Source organism: Camelus bactrianus, chromosome 8 (genome assembly GCF_048773025.1).
Source record: "Camelus bactrianus isolate YW-2024 breed Bactrian camel chromosome 8, ASM4877302v1, whole genome shotgun sequence".
In the NCBI taxonomy this organism is placed as follows: Eukaryota; Metazoa; Chordata; class Mammalia; order Artiodactyla; family Camelidae; genus Camelus; species Camelus bactrianus.
In genome coordinates, this window is record NC_133546.1 from 17,272,383 (window position 1) to 17,289,135 (window position 16,753).

The 16,753-nt window shown below is 38.3% G+C and overlaps 1 protein-coding gene across 3 annotated transcripts in view; it reads right to left on the bottom strand.

Annotated features, from left to right (window-relative positions):
* GRM1 (glutamate metabotropic receptor 1) overlaps positions 1-16,753 on the bottom strand; it is a 348,044-nt gene that overhangs the window by 4,231 nt on the left and 327,060 nt on the right. The window contains exon 8 of one of the 3 annotated variants that reach the window (XM_074368925.1): positions 6,362-6,422. The exons of the other annotated variants lie outside the window; for them this stretch is intronic. Coding sequence (XP_074225026.1) covers positions 6,362-6,422 — 61 coding nt within the window. Of the gene's footprint in view, positions 1-6,361; positions 6,423-16,753 lie in introns of those variants that run through there. 3 annotated transcript variants of the gene reach the window in all.

Sequence of the window (16,753 nt, forward strand, 5' to 3'; positions counted from 1 at the left end):
AGAGCTTTATAACTTTCTTTTTTGTTTTTTAATTGCAAAGTGTTATTCCAGACACATATAGTGGATCACAGTGATTCACTCGTAGCAGCTAGTTTAGGATTTTCACACTGGGAACATTTAACCAGGTGTGTTTAAAAGAGAACTGAAAGGCCCAGAAAAATTCAAATGCCCATGGCCTGCATTAGTCCTCTCACATAGTTTGGTGCAAATGAGACAAAATTAAGATTCAGACAGAGCAGAAGTTACTGAGACAAAGACCTCTGCCCAGCCTTTTCCTCACTGAGCATCAGTGAAGAAAATAATCTTAGGTTACCAGCCGTCCTCCACCCTTACCAGCTTTCATCTTCATGGGATGCTCATAAAACCAACCAGAGAGAATGTATCACTGAAGAAGAAAAAAGTGAGATGTACTGTGTGCATATACTACAAATTCTATTCTCTGTGTTCTAATAACTGGTCTCACTTTTGGACTCAGCTTATTTTCTGTATAATTTTTAGCAGATGGTGGTACCTTACCATAGCAAGCTATAATAACAAGAGCGTTAATACTTAAATCAGGAAATCATTTTTTTTCTTCTTGTTTTTCAGGAGTTTGCTTTTTCTTTGTACCCATGAAAACAACAGAGAACGTAGAACAATACTGACACATTTTTGACATTAAAAGGAAGAGGGAAAATGGGTATTTTTCTTAGGTGGATATGTGAAATAGACTATTTCCTATCACAGTCTTTTGTTTGGAAAACTGTAGGAAATGATCAAGAGTTAACATAACAGTTTATTTAATAACTTTGAAAATACAAGAATGAATACTTCAAAAATTATATGTGAGGGCCACATTTATAATCCTGAAAAGTGAAGTGAGTCAAATAAGTACAAATTTGTGTAGAAAATCTGTTATCAATTATAGAAAATTTTGGCTATAAAGGTTCTAAAATAGATGTTAACAGCTAAAATTATCTCATTATTTGGGAGGAAGGTAGTTCATAGATATATCTGATAATCTATGCTGCATTTTTAATTGTCCAAGAAAAGTCTCATCTCCAAAATACTGTATCAAAATTAATGTTTCACTCAAATGTATGCAAATATACTCCCTGAGAATGTATAAGTGCAGGTAAATGTGAAATTACTGACTTGTTGGCTTCTACACTGTCTTGTCAGAATAGCTGACACTTTTGAGTTGAGCAAACTAAAGAATGAGCCTGTGTGTTCCTGGCGAGAACAGCAGTCAACCAGCCAGCCAAAGGCAAGACCAGAATCCACAGTTCCTCTCCTGCCTTTGAAACTCTGGGTAAGCTTGCCTCCCACTTTGATCTTTCTCAGTTTCCTCCATCTCCCACTCTACTCACACTTCTTCTCTCTTTATAGATTTAATATGCCTCTTGTAGAAAGTACAAAGCTACCTAGTTGCCTCTTGCCTTGCTGTAGTGTACTTTCCAGCCTCAACGCTTTGCAGCCCTTTCAGCTGCAATGGAAACACTTTTTCCTTCTCCAAACGTCTGCCTCTCCATGTTCACTAAGAAAATCGCTAAACTCAAAGGCTGCCTTGTGTCTTCATTTAGGGGTGTGTATCTGTGTGTCTGCATGTGTGGGTGTTTAAAAAATCAATTCCCTTGAGAGCTAGTCTGACCCAATTCAATCAGTACGCTTAAATATGCAAGTACAACATTGCTCCAGTCTCCATATATACCAGCCAAAAAGGCCGCCTTGTATTCCTGGGACTGACTTCACCCACTCACTCCCTCACACAGGTTGTTTTCCTTCTTGTCCAGGGGTTCCAAATGAGCCTCTTTTTCCATCATGTACTTCCATATGTAAAAGGCACTATTAATCATCTTTCAGACAGATATGATTACAATTTAGTTCTGTTTTAATCCAATACCACTTTTATGCCTGTGATGGGAGATCTTCACCCTGGCTGTCTAAATTAGCAGCTTTCTTTCCCCTCAGAGTCTTGCTCCAGATTTTCTGGAAAGTACTGTTTAATTAGAAAACAGTTCCAATGCCCCAGGGAATTTGTCAGATTAAGAAAATTAGATTAACCTTTTTTTTCCCCCAAGGACAAAACCAGAGATAGCAGAGGAAATGCATCATCTCATAGAAACTCATCGTCTCATAGCAGCAGGGTATAAACTTTGGTCCTTCTGGATTAGTTACTTTAACCTATGCTTTAGCCAGCTTGAATGGTCCATGAATCCACACATGCATCGAGTATTATTTTTAGGCTAAATCAATATTATGTCTTTGTAGAATATGCTCTGCTATTTTTAAATGCAAAATGCTTTTAGGTAAAAGTGTAACTAAATTCTGAGAAGCCTTTTTTTGTGCTTTGTGTTCAAGTGGCCACTAATAAGTGTACAATTACTATCACAGATTCAGGTGAAGGTTTAATAACTGTTTAGGTGTAAAAAGCGACTATCCAATTTGAAAAGGTTGGAAGCCCATTGCTGTGATATTAAGAAGAGAAAAATGTATAAAATATGGGGCAGCAAAAAGGAATAAATGCTTTATAGAGATGCAATATTACTATGAAACAAGACTCTTCCTTACTCCCAGGTAACTTTAATACCTTGTGTTCCAGTCACCAGCCACTTCCTTCTATTATTTAATTTTACTTGGTTTCCTAATCTTAGGAAAAGCAACCAGGCTTAGAAACATCACAGAATTGTCACAAAGCACCCCATCCTTCTTGCTCTCACTTCAAAAGACAGTTAAAGATTTAATCTCTTTTTGAAGCTCCAAGGCAGTAAATACTTGTGGCTAAGGATATTTACTGACATTGAAGTAACTGGGGGAAACCGCAGCGAGGCCTGGGAGGAACTAGAGATGGAGAGGATACTGCACGCTGATAGTGGGCTGAGGGCTGCAGCTCCAGCCACAACAGGCTTGGGATCTTGCTTTGGTTTTCCTTTCATTTGGTAAGTATCACAATCCCCCCAAACAGAAAACCCAGTATTTACAGCACTGGAGAGAATACTTAGAAGTGGGTGGTGTAAACAGATTAGTGTATCTTTTGCGTTCGGAGCAATCCTGTCTGTTTTATTTGTTTCAGTAAGTACTAGTTACATCTGCAGAGTACACCGCTCTCCGCTCCAGAGAGGTCTAAAATGGGAACACCAGTGGGTGGGTGTTTGAGATCAGGAGGGAAGCATCCTGCACAAGCTGCCTGAGGGGGAAGCTAGCACAACACCTGTCTCCCTTATGTCCAACTCAAGTCTTTGCCACTAGGCTTAATAGCTGCACCACAGACACGAGGATGGCATCCAGAGAGCCCACAGACAAGGCAAGACCTCCCCACAAGGAGGGAAGACTCACTCCTTGGCACAGGAGGAGGGTAGCATTTGTTTTCTTTGAAAATGAAAAATGGAAACAGGAAATGCCATTGAGTCACAGCATGGGGAGAATGGCTCACCAAGTAAAGAAAGCAAATCACAGCCACAGGCTTGCGGACAGTTCTGCCGTGGCCCTGCGGCTACGGCTGAGACACACGGCCTTTCAAGGAAGGGATAGTGCCACCCCAGCCGAGACACTCCAGATGGAATGCCAGAGCCGCACTGTCCAGGTATCTCACCTCCACCTGCTTCAGCAAGCTGGCACCAGAATGCAGTCTGAATAGTGATTCTTGCAGCATTTCAGGCACAGGTACTATTTGAAGCCATTTTGAATCAGACCCCTGTTTTCCAGGCAACCCCAAGCTAATCCTCAATACAAAGGACTTCCACTGACTCCAATTTCACTTCTTGAAAGCTTTCCAGAAAAATTCTGCATATTCAGTATATGTTCTCTGGAAGCTTATCTGAACATATTTAAAATTTCTCACCTTTTTCACTCACCACTACTTGTAAGGTAGAGAAGATTTGAATGTGTTGTTGAAGACAAATGCTTTCTGATTACATGAGAATGTAGTCGTTTCTGCTGATACTAAATCTTAAATAGCATTGTGAATTTTCTCTCTTTCCTCTTTGATTCTTACCTCATTGTAAGCTGATCAGAAAACCACATGGCTTGCTGAAATTGACAATATTACTAAGTCTAAATATTACAGTTCTCCTTTTAAAGTCTTTAGATCAATCACGTTGAATAACCTAAATTTATACGATTCAGGGTAAAAGACAGCATAAAGAAAATCAGTTTGCCTTCATTAAGACTTGTGCTTCCTCTAATGAATTAATAAAGAAAAAGGCATCCACAAGTGAAATTACCTCATCAAGGTTGGTAAAGTATGGAAGACCCCATCAACTTTGTCTGGGCACGGGGTCCACTGTCTAGAGAAAATTGACAAATCTATTTCGAACTAAAGAGTAGAATTCTGATGATTATTAAACCTGTTCTAAGTACACATTAAATGGCCTTTGGTCCAACCTAATCATGATTACTGGCTGAAGGAAGGAATTCTGGTGCCAAAGTTGATTTAAGACATTGTGTTGGTACAGGAGCATTGTTTCAGAGCAGCATACAAGGTGTAACTCCATTCTTCCAGGAAGAATAGATGAGCCCAAATTATGTTCCTTTTGAAGAAAGTTCAGGTCAAGCATTACCATGTTTTTCTGTGCTCCATGCTTCCAGACCTGTAGTTTTAATAGCAAGGCTTTTGATGCTCTTCAGCAGTACCTGGAGTCCTCACAGTTTGCCCTGGAAATACAGGGCAGTTGCATGCTCCGCAGAGACTATTCCTCAGAGGCAGGAGAGATCTAGGCAGACCATAATGGTCCAGTAGGCAGCTTTATTTCTATCACTAGTCTCTTTGCCTGGCTTGTTCACAAGAGCTATGGGAGCTGAAGGTCACAAAAAGAACATATCTTTTTTTTTTTTTAATTTTTGCGGGAAAAACCATGACTAAGAATAGCCAGTCTTAGTCTATGGCACACAGCTTGAAAGCTACCAATCTCTTCCTGATCCTTTACTGTCTCCAGAAAGACAGCTTGAATAGATCTTATTTCAAAAGTTCTTTACAACTACCTGTTAGCCTTGCTGACGCATTATTTTTTTGTCACCTACCAAGGATGCGCCCACCTTTGGTCTTTGTTTTTGCTTTCAGGCACTCACTTTTAAGTCATGAAATGTTAGGGGACTTCCCTTTCTCTCTGGCCCTGCTGTCATGACAAGACATGCACATCTGCTAGTCCCATCAATCCTTTCTGACAGGCAGCCAGCAGCTGTCATAATCGGGATGTCCTTACTGTGTCCTTGGCCAGACTCAACCTTTGGCACAAGAAACACTCAATGCTTTTTGACTTGGGAAAGTTACAGAGAATGAATCCAAGCAGACTAGAGTTGCTCTGATCTAGAAGCACAGAGTCCTCCCAACCTCTAAGATTCGGTATGATTTGACTGCCCCACACTCTTTCTTTCTATTTGGGCTTTTCCAGGGAATGTCAGAACATGACTTCCCAATGCACTCCACTGAGTGAAGAGAAGAGACTTAGGGCCCCATTCACTGGGCTCCATGGCCAGGTTTGGTAGCATCTGAAGAGCTACTCAAGCCACAGACACCCCATCAGTGGGCTCCCTCCTGCTGCAGGAATGTGTACCTTTGACTCTCCCAGGAGTTTGAAGGGCTGTAAAGGAACAGCTGAAAATGACCACAGACTCCGTGCACAATGAATTGAACATGGTCTATGTTCTTTTGTTGACTTAAAGAGACACTGTCAAGAACTAAAGGTCAAAAATTGGACCAAACATGCAATATTTTTATCAGACGGGGAAAATCTGATAAAAGCACTCAGAATTCTGGGAAAACATTTTTTTTTTTTTTGCAAAACTCATTTTTTGTAGGACTCACAAAACTTTTGTTTCTTTGGTTTTGCGCTCCCCAGGGCATGGGAGGCTCCCAGCAGAGAGAGGCTCAAGCTGGTGCCCACCCCCTCAAACTGACATCATGGAACTCTTCCATGAGTTCAAGTCATGGCTTTTACTCGAATGCAGACAGGATCATGTCAAACATTTGTGCAGCAGCAAACAAAAGGCAAAAGAAAAGAAAAATAAAACAAAGAAAGAGCTCTGTTTGCCAAGGGGAAGCTGACAAATTTGCGAAGGGGGGAAAATTCACTTTCAAGCCTGTGAGTGGGAGTCACAGACAAAAGTGAATCTCTAGAACAGGGAAAAGTGTGCATCTTTGCATCAAAACATAAGAAAAGCAAAAGGACTAACAGCTTGACAGTGTCCTTTTAAGAACGATGGACAATCAAATTAAGGCAGTCGTGCAAACCATGGCACGTAAATGGTTCCTCATTCTTGATGGCATGCACCACATCTGTTTCCATGTTAGAAAGTAGAAAAACCCAGGAGAGAGAAAGCAAGGGGCAAACCACTATATTTTCCATGCAGCTTCTCTTACACATTCACTGCAGTGTGGGGGTTTTCAAAGCTGCACATGTGCCGACGGACATTGGCTGGTGGGCGAGAATTCTGGCTGCCTCTTCCTGAGGATTGAAAAGAAAAAGATACCCAGTGAGTGAGTGGTTATACATGGATACAGAGATGGCGATCACACCACTCAGGCGGTGCCTGGGCTGGGGCAGAGCGTGCCTGGCTCTGGAGTCTTTTTCCACGTCATCTCCACCTCCACGTCCTAGATCTTCCCGAGCTGCCCAACTATTTCTTACTGCTAGGCTCGTTTCTGAAAGTCATTGTCAGTGGAGTACCTTGTGGGACCATCTTTTTCCAACTGGCAGATGCTTCTTCTGCTCTGTGTATGTCTGTCCCATATGGGCTCTTCTCCCTCCACTCTTGACACCCCCGTTATTCTTGGTGGCTGTGGACTCCACCTGAGCCTTCTCACCCACCACCTCTTAAAGGATGCTCCTGGATTTATGTCTTATACTGTGACTTTTAAGCGTACTGCTAACTTTCCTCCACATTATGTTATCATAAAAGTACTGCTGTCACTTCATATAAAGTCACATGTATCTCTTGGTCTTCACAAGGCAGAATATAATTAGAGGTGGAGAGAGGGAAATGGTAAGAGGTTGGAGTAATCTGCCTCAAGGGAAGAGCACCTTCTCCTTCCCCGGTTGGCTGTCTCCTTGTACAGCACATAGTGTGGTCTGGAAGGGGAGAAGGGCACTGCCTGGACATGACAAGGCTGATGGGGCAGCTGTGTGCAGCTGGCCTTTCTAGCATGTGTTGGAGTGAGGGTACGCAGGTGTCCCATGAGTTAAGCAGCACTTTAGAAAGTGGTAGGATAAAGCCATCTTAGCATCACTCCACATAAGGAGGCTGCCAATCACAGAGAGGAACTTGGGGAATGAGATGCTAAATGTGAACCATCAGCAGGTGACTATGAGTGGTATGGATGAGGCTGAACTGGGGGAATTTCCCATCTTTGGGAACTCTGCAGTGATGAAGTCCCCTATAGGGCTTTCCAAAAACTCACAAATATTCTCTATGAGTCATCAGTGGGCCACTTACTCCAAGATCCTGGTGACAATTATCCATTGTTAATCAGAAGAGGACCACAACAGCTCCAGGCAAGTCAAAGACCTTGGCCAACTCTCCCATCTCTTTTCCCATCAAAGCAGGCAGAGGAGGGGCAATTCAGAAGAGGGAAAAGGCAGAGAGATTTCAAGAGCAGACCACGACCCTTCCCAACTGAAGTCTTTCAGGCTGAGGCCTGAAATTGTGCTGGGAAGGAGAGATCCGAGTTTGAGGTTTGAAACAAGAATACAGTGGAGTATCTTTTCAACATCTGAAAGCAAGGAATCTAATCTAAATGTAGATGGTGGGAAAAAAGATTTTTCATAGTACAGCTGAAGCTAAGAGAGAAAAAATAAAATTGATCAATACATATATTTTCATCAACTTTGGGCCATTCAATAAACCATTTGAAAGTACATGATCTACCTAGAACAATTTGAAATCCTCATTCAGAGACGAGAACTTGAAACACCTTGCTATAATTTCATTACTATTGCAATAATCCATTTATTTACGAAAATTAGACAAAGAGAGAATGTTTGCTGTTGAACTTGCCAAAGTAGTATGCCCTTGACATTCAATATGCCCACCTGAAATCACAAAGATCATGAAAACAATGAAACCATTGGTAGTAGATGCCCAGGAATAAAAAATATGATGTTTGAACATATAAATGAAGTTATGGGTAGAAAAGGCCATTTCTCCTGTAAAATAATATTAAAACAACTTCATTTCTCATGAAAGGAGGCAGAAAATACACTCAAAGCATGTGACTTTGCCATGCTAAACTGCCTGCATATCCTAGAATTCTGTTCTCTGTCAGATAATAGCTGCATGTGGCCTGGTCCAGTGGTGCTGGGAGGCCAGGACCTGGGAAGGGCTGGCTTCACGGCCTGAGACCAATACAGACACGCGGTGGGTCCCTCAGCAGAAGGGCCTTGCACTCAGGGTTTAGTGCTCCATGGTCATCCTTCTGAAATTCATAATCACGTTGTCGCTTAATCTGTGTTGTGTAAGTGATGTTCCATGCAGAAACGGAGCACTCACGGGGTGATAGAGCCTCAGCTCATGCATGGTCCTGCCTCCCTGACTTCCCTGGGAAGGTTTACAGCTTCTTGTTCCCCTGCCCACTGGCTGGAGGGGAACCTGGCAGCCTGGGAGCCACACCCATGTGGAGTCACCGAGTGGGGACTGCTGCACCTCACAGGGTTTGCACTAGCCATGTAAACATCCCGCGCAAGGGAGTACAGCATTAAATGGCAAAAACAAAAACAAAAACAAAACAAAACAAAAAAAAACACCAAACATCATGACAGGTCTAGAGAGAAACCGTAGAAGAAAGGAAAAGGATTTATATTTTGGTAACTTCAACATTTTTCCCTCTGTGTTTTCAACCAGGGGCTCCAGGTTTTCCTTTTGCGCTGGGCTGTGAAAATGATATAGCGACCCTGTCTCCTGGGATGTATGGATGATGATTAAAAAAAAAAATGGGGAAACATCTTGAGAGCTTGGAGACTTGACATGCTGACATTAGCATAGATGCACACAGTGGCACTCCTGGACAGATCAGCGCTTCTGTGTCTCTGGGGACTGGGGCAGGAAGCTCTGTGGCCTCTGTAGCTGACTTGGAGCTATACTCCCAGCTAGTGGACAGTTCTGTGGTTCCTTCGGGGGTTTCAGCCATATTGACAACCAAACGTCACACTGTAACGCCAAGCAATTCCAAAGCCACCTTAATTAACTATCGATTGAAACAGCTGAAAAAAATTATAGCATCTCCTACACGGTGCCATTTCTTTAGTTTCTGACTTTGTGTTGAAGTGAAGTATAAATGACCTTTGCATACATCTAACTTTTATGAAAGAAGAAGAAATTTATTAAAGGTTACAGGCCAAGACTTAAAAAAAAAAATCTATCTCAGAGTGGCCATTTTATCAACTGAGCAAAATCACAGAGGAGGAGCTGGACTTCAGGATATTTTTAGCAACTGTAGAACCACATATTCAACCAACTACAGAGTCCACAAGCCAGAGTAAAAGCTTGGAGGGAAAATGCAGCATATGGGGGCTTGTCAAATATAAGTCCCAAATCTGTGCTGAATCTTTTGGCAGAAACTGTGGATTTAAAGGAACCCCAGAAATTTAATTAGAAAGATTCCTTTTCCATTTCTTCTAAAAGTGCAAAACATTTTTTCTTTTCTTTTCCTTTCTTTTCTTCCTCTCTTTCTCTTTCTTTTTTCTTCCTTCCTTCCTTTCTTTCAAGTCACTGCTTGCTATGTGCACAGCTTCTCTCATTTATTCCCATTGCCCAAATAACCTTCTTTTGAATAAGAGACTCTGTCTCTCTAAGTGTACTTAGTCCCGTATGATTTTGTTTCAGCATGTTATTTTCTTTACAGCAGATCAGCCATACATCAGTTTCTATGCTAGGAATTATTCTTTACATGAACTTGGGAGGTTGTTTCAGACAAGTTTTACTCATTATAGTGTAGCAATAAGATCGTTGGACAAGGATTCAGGAGACCAGGCACTCTCCAACTGTGTATTTGCCTCTTTCAAACTCAGTTACTCATCTATAAAAAAGGATTGTTGAAATAGTACATGTGAAAATGCTTCCAGATAGCAAAAAGCTATCCCAACTTAAGACATCAGTATTGGAAGAAAAAAGGCCAGACAAAAGACCCAGATATTTAAAATCTCAGTGTGTAGTTTAGGTGACACTAATTCATAATATCTCAAATGATTTAACTCATGGATTTTTAGCCATTTTCCTTATTCAAGAATTTCAATAACTTCTAGTAGAAAATTGTTTTCTCTGCAGATTTTTTTTCTTTTTCTTTTTCTTTTTTTTTTTTTTGGCCAACAACTTTAGGGACATTGAGTGGATGTGTCAGGAGCAGGTAAAATCTATGTAAAGACTCAGGTTAGCTGTCTATGTCTGAAGTTGCATGTCTATGACAGGATTGGAGATGAGTCTTTTAGCAGAGATAAAATGGTCTATACAATTCCAGATGGTCACCATGGAAATAATGTGGCAGCTGTCCAAAGTAATCATAAAGATTGACAGCAACCACTCAAGACCATTTTAGCAAAGGGTATCTATCTTTTTTTTTGTTATGAATAAATAGGATAATTTGTGCTTCTGATTGCTTTCAAAATCAAGTGCATTTTTTCTATTATCTGAATTTAAATATTTATTTCTCAGCATTCACTCATCAGAGTGAAAAATGGAGCTCTGAGTGTATATATAGACCCTCCGCCAATGGTAATCGTTCCCCTCTTCCTTTCAGTGTCTGCACATCTAACACAGTACTTCCAGGCTCTTAACATAAACACACAATGCAGTGTAAAATATTGCTCTGGTTTAAAATCCTTAATTGTAAAGATATCTAAGTTAATAGGAGATTATAGAGAACAATGTAATAAGATTCAGTTCAATTACCATCATAGATTTGTCAAATATTAACATTTTGCCTTGTTAAGTTTTCCTTTCTTTTGAAAATATTAGGGAAATATTTAAACCCTCTATATATCATTCTTAACACTAATCCTCTCCTTTTCAAAAGAAAATTTGGTGTGTGTCATCACTTGGCATATTCTAATACTTTTACAACATGTGGAGTCATAGGTATTAATAAATCTTATGTGGTAGTATTTAGCATGGTATTAGATTTCATATCCATAGCATCACAGTAAATTTCCATTTAGCAATTTGCCCTTTTTGTACAGTATTATGTTATTAGATATAGCTCTGGTTTATGCACTTAAACTAAACTGAATAAATACCACACTATCAAGAACATAATCAGTTCTCCTGCTGATGGCCATTTAGGTTGCTTCCCTCATCTTGCTATTTTAAGCAATATTGCAGCACACACTCTTGGTTGTGTCTTTGCACATGTATGAGAGGCCTCTTCTATGGTTTGAACCTAGAAGTAGAACTGATGGATTGTTGTAAATTCGCATTCATCTGTCTCGTGTATTGCCAAATTGCTCTGCAAAATGCTTGCACAATTTACATAGACATGTGAAAATTCCTATTATTCTTCCCAATTCTGTTTGTTTTTCAGACATCTTTATTATTGACTATTATGAAAAAAATTTCAAATGTATAAACATGGATAAAACGCTAAAATGCACCCTCATATCTTTATTATCCAGCTTGAACAGTAATCAATATATATGAATCTTGTTTCATCTGTACCTGCATTTATTTATTTTAAAGCAAATCTAAAACTTTGTCATTCCATCCATAAAGAATTTAGTATATATACCTACAATATAGGTACACATTTTTATAATAAAAAGGAAAAAGATTATCACACTTAATAGTGATTCTTCAATATTTGATGTAAAATTTTTGATATTAAATAGTCAATATCTGAATTTCCTTGGTTATCTCATATATTTTTATTTTCTTTTGATTTTCAAATCATCATCCAAAGAAGATCTGCACATTGCATTTTGTTGATGAGTCTTTTAAGTCTTTTTTAATCTAATGACATTCCCTCTTCCTTTCTACTTGCTATCTATTTGTTGAACAAACATCCAGATTATGGATTTTACTAATTGAGTCCCTGCAGTGTCATTTAACATGTTTCTCTGTTACCTGTATTTCCTAATGAATTGGCAGTTAGATCTGAAGTCCTGCTCAGCTCCATGATTAATTGCATAGGGAGAATAGTTTGTTGAAGGTGGTGTTTACTTCCTGTTATACCACACCGGGGAGCACATAAATTGGGTTTTCTATTAATCACATTAAGATGCATCGGTGTGTTCAGATGTGGCAGCCTGAGGCATACATTATAAAATTCCCCATCAGTCTTCCATTTAATGGTTTTAGCAAGCATGGATGACATAATGTAGATCAATCATTTTATGACAAAACTACAAAATGATACTATAATTCTATCATCCCTTCTGTATTTGTCAACTAGATTTTGTTTTTAAAGGAGAACTGATCCCTTTCAGGTATTTAATTCCTCCAAGGTAGAGTTCAAACAGGAAACACAAGCCAAATGGTCAATTCCTTTCTTTACCAATGCTCAGAATAATAATTTGGTTTTCTAACATCCTCAGACAGTGATCAGTGTATCACCTGCAGGTCTGTTTCTATTGTCTGTGTCCCTTGGTTTTTTTGTTATATGGTTCTAAGTCTTCCTTGCCTAAACATATTTTATATCAGGTAAGACATTATAAATGTATAAAATTAGATTCTGTAGAGGCTGTAGATGGTCTGATCTCTACCGGAGTTGCTTCACCACTTTTTCTGCTAAGTAGAGAGGGAAAGATGAACTTAATCCAGTCAGGAATGGAGTAGAGTTATTCTGCAGCTGGGACAGGATTATTACGGAAGCCTACCATAGGCCAGATCCCTTCAAGACTCCTAACGGAGCATCTGGCTGTGCACCGGTGCAGCTCACCTGGTGGGCCTTTATCTCCTCAGCGTTGAGAGACTGTGCGAAATTCCAACCAGCTCTTCAAAGACTTTTAGCTTAGATTTTTGGCCTCCTGCCATACACAACTTCAGAATTAGGCACACACCTTGACAGGGAAGCTGTACTACAAGTTGGCGTATCTTTGAGTCTCCAACGTTGTCAGTCCAACCTCAGGTGATTGCTAAGAGTAATTTCTAGTTCTGTCCACAGGTGGGTCTGTCTCCTCAGCATTGAAAGACTATGAAAATAGACTCTCCGTGTCAGAGGCATTTGGCGTATCTTTTAATTTTCTTATCCACCCAGTTGCAGACATCAGCACATGTTTTGGGTGAGAAGCTGAACAGGTGTTGAAGCCTTTCATGCCTTTCATGCCTTTCACTTTATCACTTCAGCCACAAGAGACTACAATGTGTCTTCTGCATTCTCTCCTCCCTCCATTGACTCTTTTCTTGGACCAAGTCAGGATACCCATCCTCTTGCCAGTGCCTGGAATTGGCAGATGCCCCCAGGGAGAAGCCTCTACAGATCATCTGCTCACTTCTCAGTTCTTCTTTCTCTGCTATTTTAGTCTCACTAATCCCTATCACTTCAGCAGCTCCCTGCTACTGTAAAAAGATAGTTTTTGTCTTTCATACCTGTTCCCTAAACCTACAGTATTCTTACTCTTCACAAAATTTTTCAAGTATTTCATTCAGAATTCTAAAATGTTTATCCAGTTCTTGATCACATTGTGGTGTGTACTATATCTTTGCTTCTCTCCTGTGATCTTTTTAGTTCTTACTATGTAAGTTATTGATGGTAATTCTTACCTCCTACAGTAGGCAGATCATAGTTTCTGAAGGGCAGGATCCATGGCAGATTTACCATCATGCGCTATCTTATTCCCCTTTTACCTGCCCAATTTTTAGAAATAAAAGGAAATGATATAATTCCTCATGCGAACTGATTACTTTTAAGAATGAAGGAAGTGCTCTTAAAAATTATGTCATGATAAAAGAGATAAATTCAGACTTTCCCAGGTATACAAAGAGATGTATGGCCATCTATTTACAATAAATGTTGAATAAATGATTGAATAAACAAAACAGAATGAAGAAATACTCCTAATATGAAAGTAATGTAGAAACAGTCCTCAGCTTCTTCATCACTGTGATAATTGCAGAAATAGCAAACACATTTATTCTTTTTGTTACTAATTCCTAAATTAATTCTCATACTCAATATTGAATGTCATAAAAACTCCAGCAAAATTTAAATTAAAAGAAATAAAGTAGTAAATATAGTGTATGTATGTATTTGTGTGAACAAAAACTAAAATATATATAAAAATGTTAATGGTGGTTTTTCTCTGTGTATTGAAAAAATTATAGGTAATTTTTATTAGCTGTTTTGTGTTTTCCTATATTTTCCAAATTCCCCACAATTAATACTTATCACTTCTTTAATTATGAAAAATAAGCAGTTAACTGTTATTCCAAAATGAAATTTATAACATATAATTCAGAAGTAAAATTCCCTCTTCTTTTAGCTTTCCCCCCAAAAACTAAAGTTTTATATGGAAGTCGTGAATTATTTTCTTTTGCCGAAAAAAAGTTAAAGTAAAAATTCTAAAAATATATATTAAAATATATGAAGAGCTAATAAGGAGAAATATCAAATATAAATTACAGAAGTTGGAAATTCATACTAATATTTTGTATGTCCCAAAGTCTTTCTTAATTCAGAATTCTGTAGTAGAGTTAATTTAGCCTTTATACTGTAAATAAATTATTTTATTGTAAGTATATTTTAAATGTTCATTCTCCTGTATATGCATCTTTATTAATTAGAAAGCAAAAGCTCAAAATTAGGGGGGGTGAAAAGACAACTTAAGTTACATAAAAGGAAAAAAAAATCCTGCTATGTTTCCAAATAGACTTTAGGTACCAAAGTGCCAAAATGAATCTTTTTTTATTATTTTGCTTTGATTTATCACAGAGGAGGAGAGAAAAAGATGATAAAAACAACTTGTCAAAAGCTAAAATCTTCACCTCAGATGTTTTGAAAAAAGAAACTATTACTTTTGTAAGAAGCTTAAAATTGAGGTTATAATGATAATAAAAAGGACTTCAATCACTTAAATGAAGAACTTTGTGAGGCTTCTAATATTCTCGGCTAAAGCACTAACAGTAATATTAGATACATGCTTCTACTAAAGTTTATTTTATGCTATCATTTCTGTTTAAGCAGAAGCATTAATATCCTCATGTCACTACTCAACAAACCTGAAAAGAAACTAAATAGGCAAGTATCATAGAATTTTTTTCATAGCATTAGAAATATAGTCACCATAGCCCTAAAGAAATCTTTGTCATATCATAGCCTATTGAGAAAGAAGAAGGGAAGGGTATTAAAATAGTATAAGAGGACTTCTGTTTCCAGCTAAAATGTAATTCCTTGGGGTAAACCAGCTCTCCCACTGAGAACAACTAGAAAAAAAAACCCGATAAAATGTTTTTAAAAACCATTTAAAGACACTAGAAAGCTGTTACAGCAACCAGAATCCAAGGGACTAATAAGTCAGAAAAAACAGAACTTCAGAGAGGTAAGCAGATAATCTTCATACTATTTTTCCTGTTGGGACATTTGATGATTTTTGGTACAGAAGAACTGATTCAGAGTCCAAGCAGAGGGTTTTAACTAAGAAGTAAAGAAGTAAGAAAAATGTAAAAATTCACAGGGTTATACTCCTGATTTTTGGGGGGGGTGGATGGGAGGTTATTAGGTTTATTTATTTACTTTTTTAATGGCGGTACTAAGGATTGAACCCAGGACCTTGTGCATGCTAAGTATGTACTCTACCACTGAGCTATACCCTTCCCCCTAACAGGGCTATAGACATACAAATTTGAGTTCAAACCTTCCAACGCAGCCAGGACTTGAAGAGTCAAGACCTTGAAGAGAAAAAGGTCAAGAAAATTGAGACCAACACTTGGTGGGTTGCCTTCAGAAAATTTTGCAAATTTTAGGTTGCACAAAGCACAGGATACAAAGCTAAGCAGAAAGCTACTGAAAATCAGTGAAGTTTTAGAAAGTCTCGTAGCAATAAGAAATCCAAATAGTAGTTAAAGACATTTAAAGAATGAGAAACCGAAGTACACAGAAAAGACTGAGGTTCTTAAAACCCCTAGAGAGCTGTACCCTTGGAACAGGATGCATCAGGTGAAGCAGAACAAACTTTATGAAACTATAATATATACTTAGATCAGCTCAGTCCATAACTGGAATATAATATATAATGGAAAGCATATGGTAATATATAAGTAAGTATTGATTGTGCAAAACAATAATAGTAATGTAAAATAGTATGTAAAATGTGCAGAATTAAAATGCACAACAAAGAAAGCACAAAAATTGACACAAAATAAATGCAATTAAAGTATTTTAAGATCCTTGTCTTATTTCAAAAGTGACAAAACTGCTATACTAATTTATTTGAGATTGTAAAAGGTCAGGGAATTCTAACTGCAATCTCTAGGGTAACCATAAAAAATAACAAAAGATGTAAAGCCACCAAATGAATGAATGGGAAAATTGCATATTAAAATACTAGATTAATCCAAAGAAGGCAAGAAAGGAGAGAAAATGGGATATATAGGGAAGTAATAATTCCAGTGAGATAAGTAGAAAATAGTTAAATGGTAGATATAAATATGATTATGTCAACAAGTATATCAAATATAAATGATCTAAATGTTGTAATTAAAAGGCACCGTATCAGACTTACTAAAAAACAAAATCTAAATCTATGTGCATCTTATGAGAGACACTCAAACATAAGGACACAAAATAGCTGAAAAATCAAAGGATAGGAAAACGTATAATGTGCAAACATTAACTCAAAATAAAAACTGTTAGCTA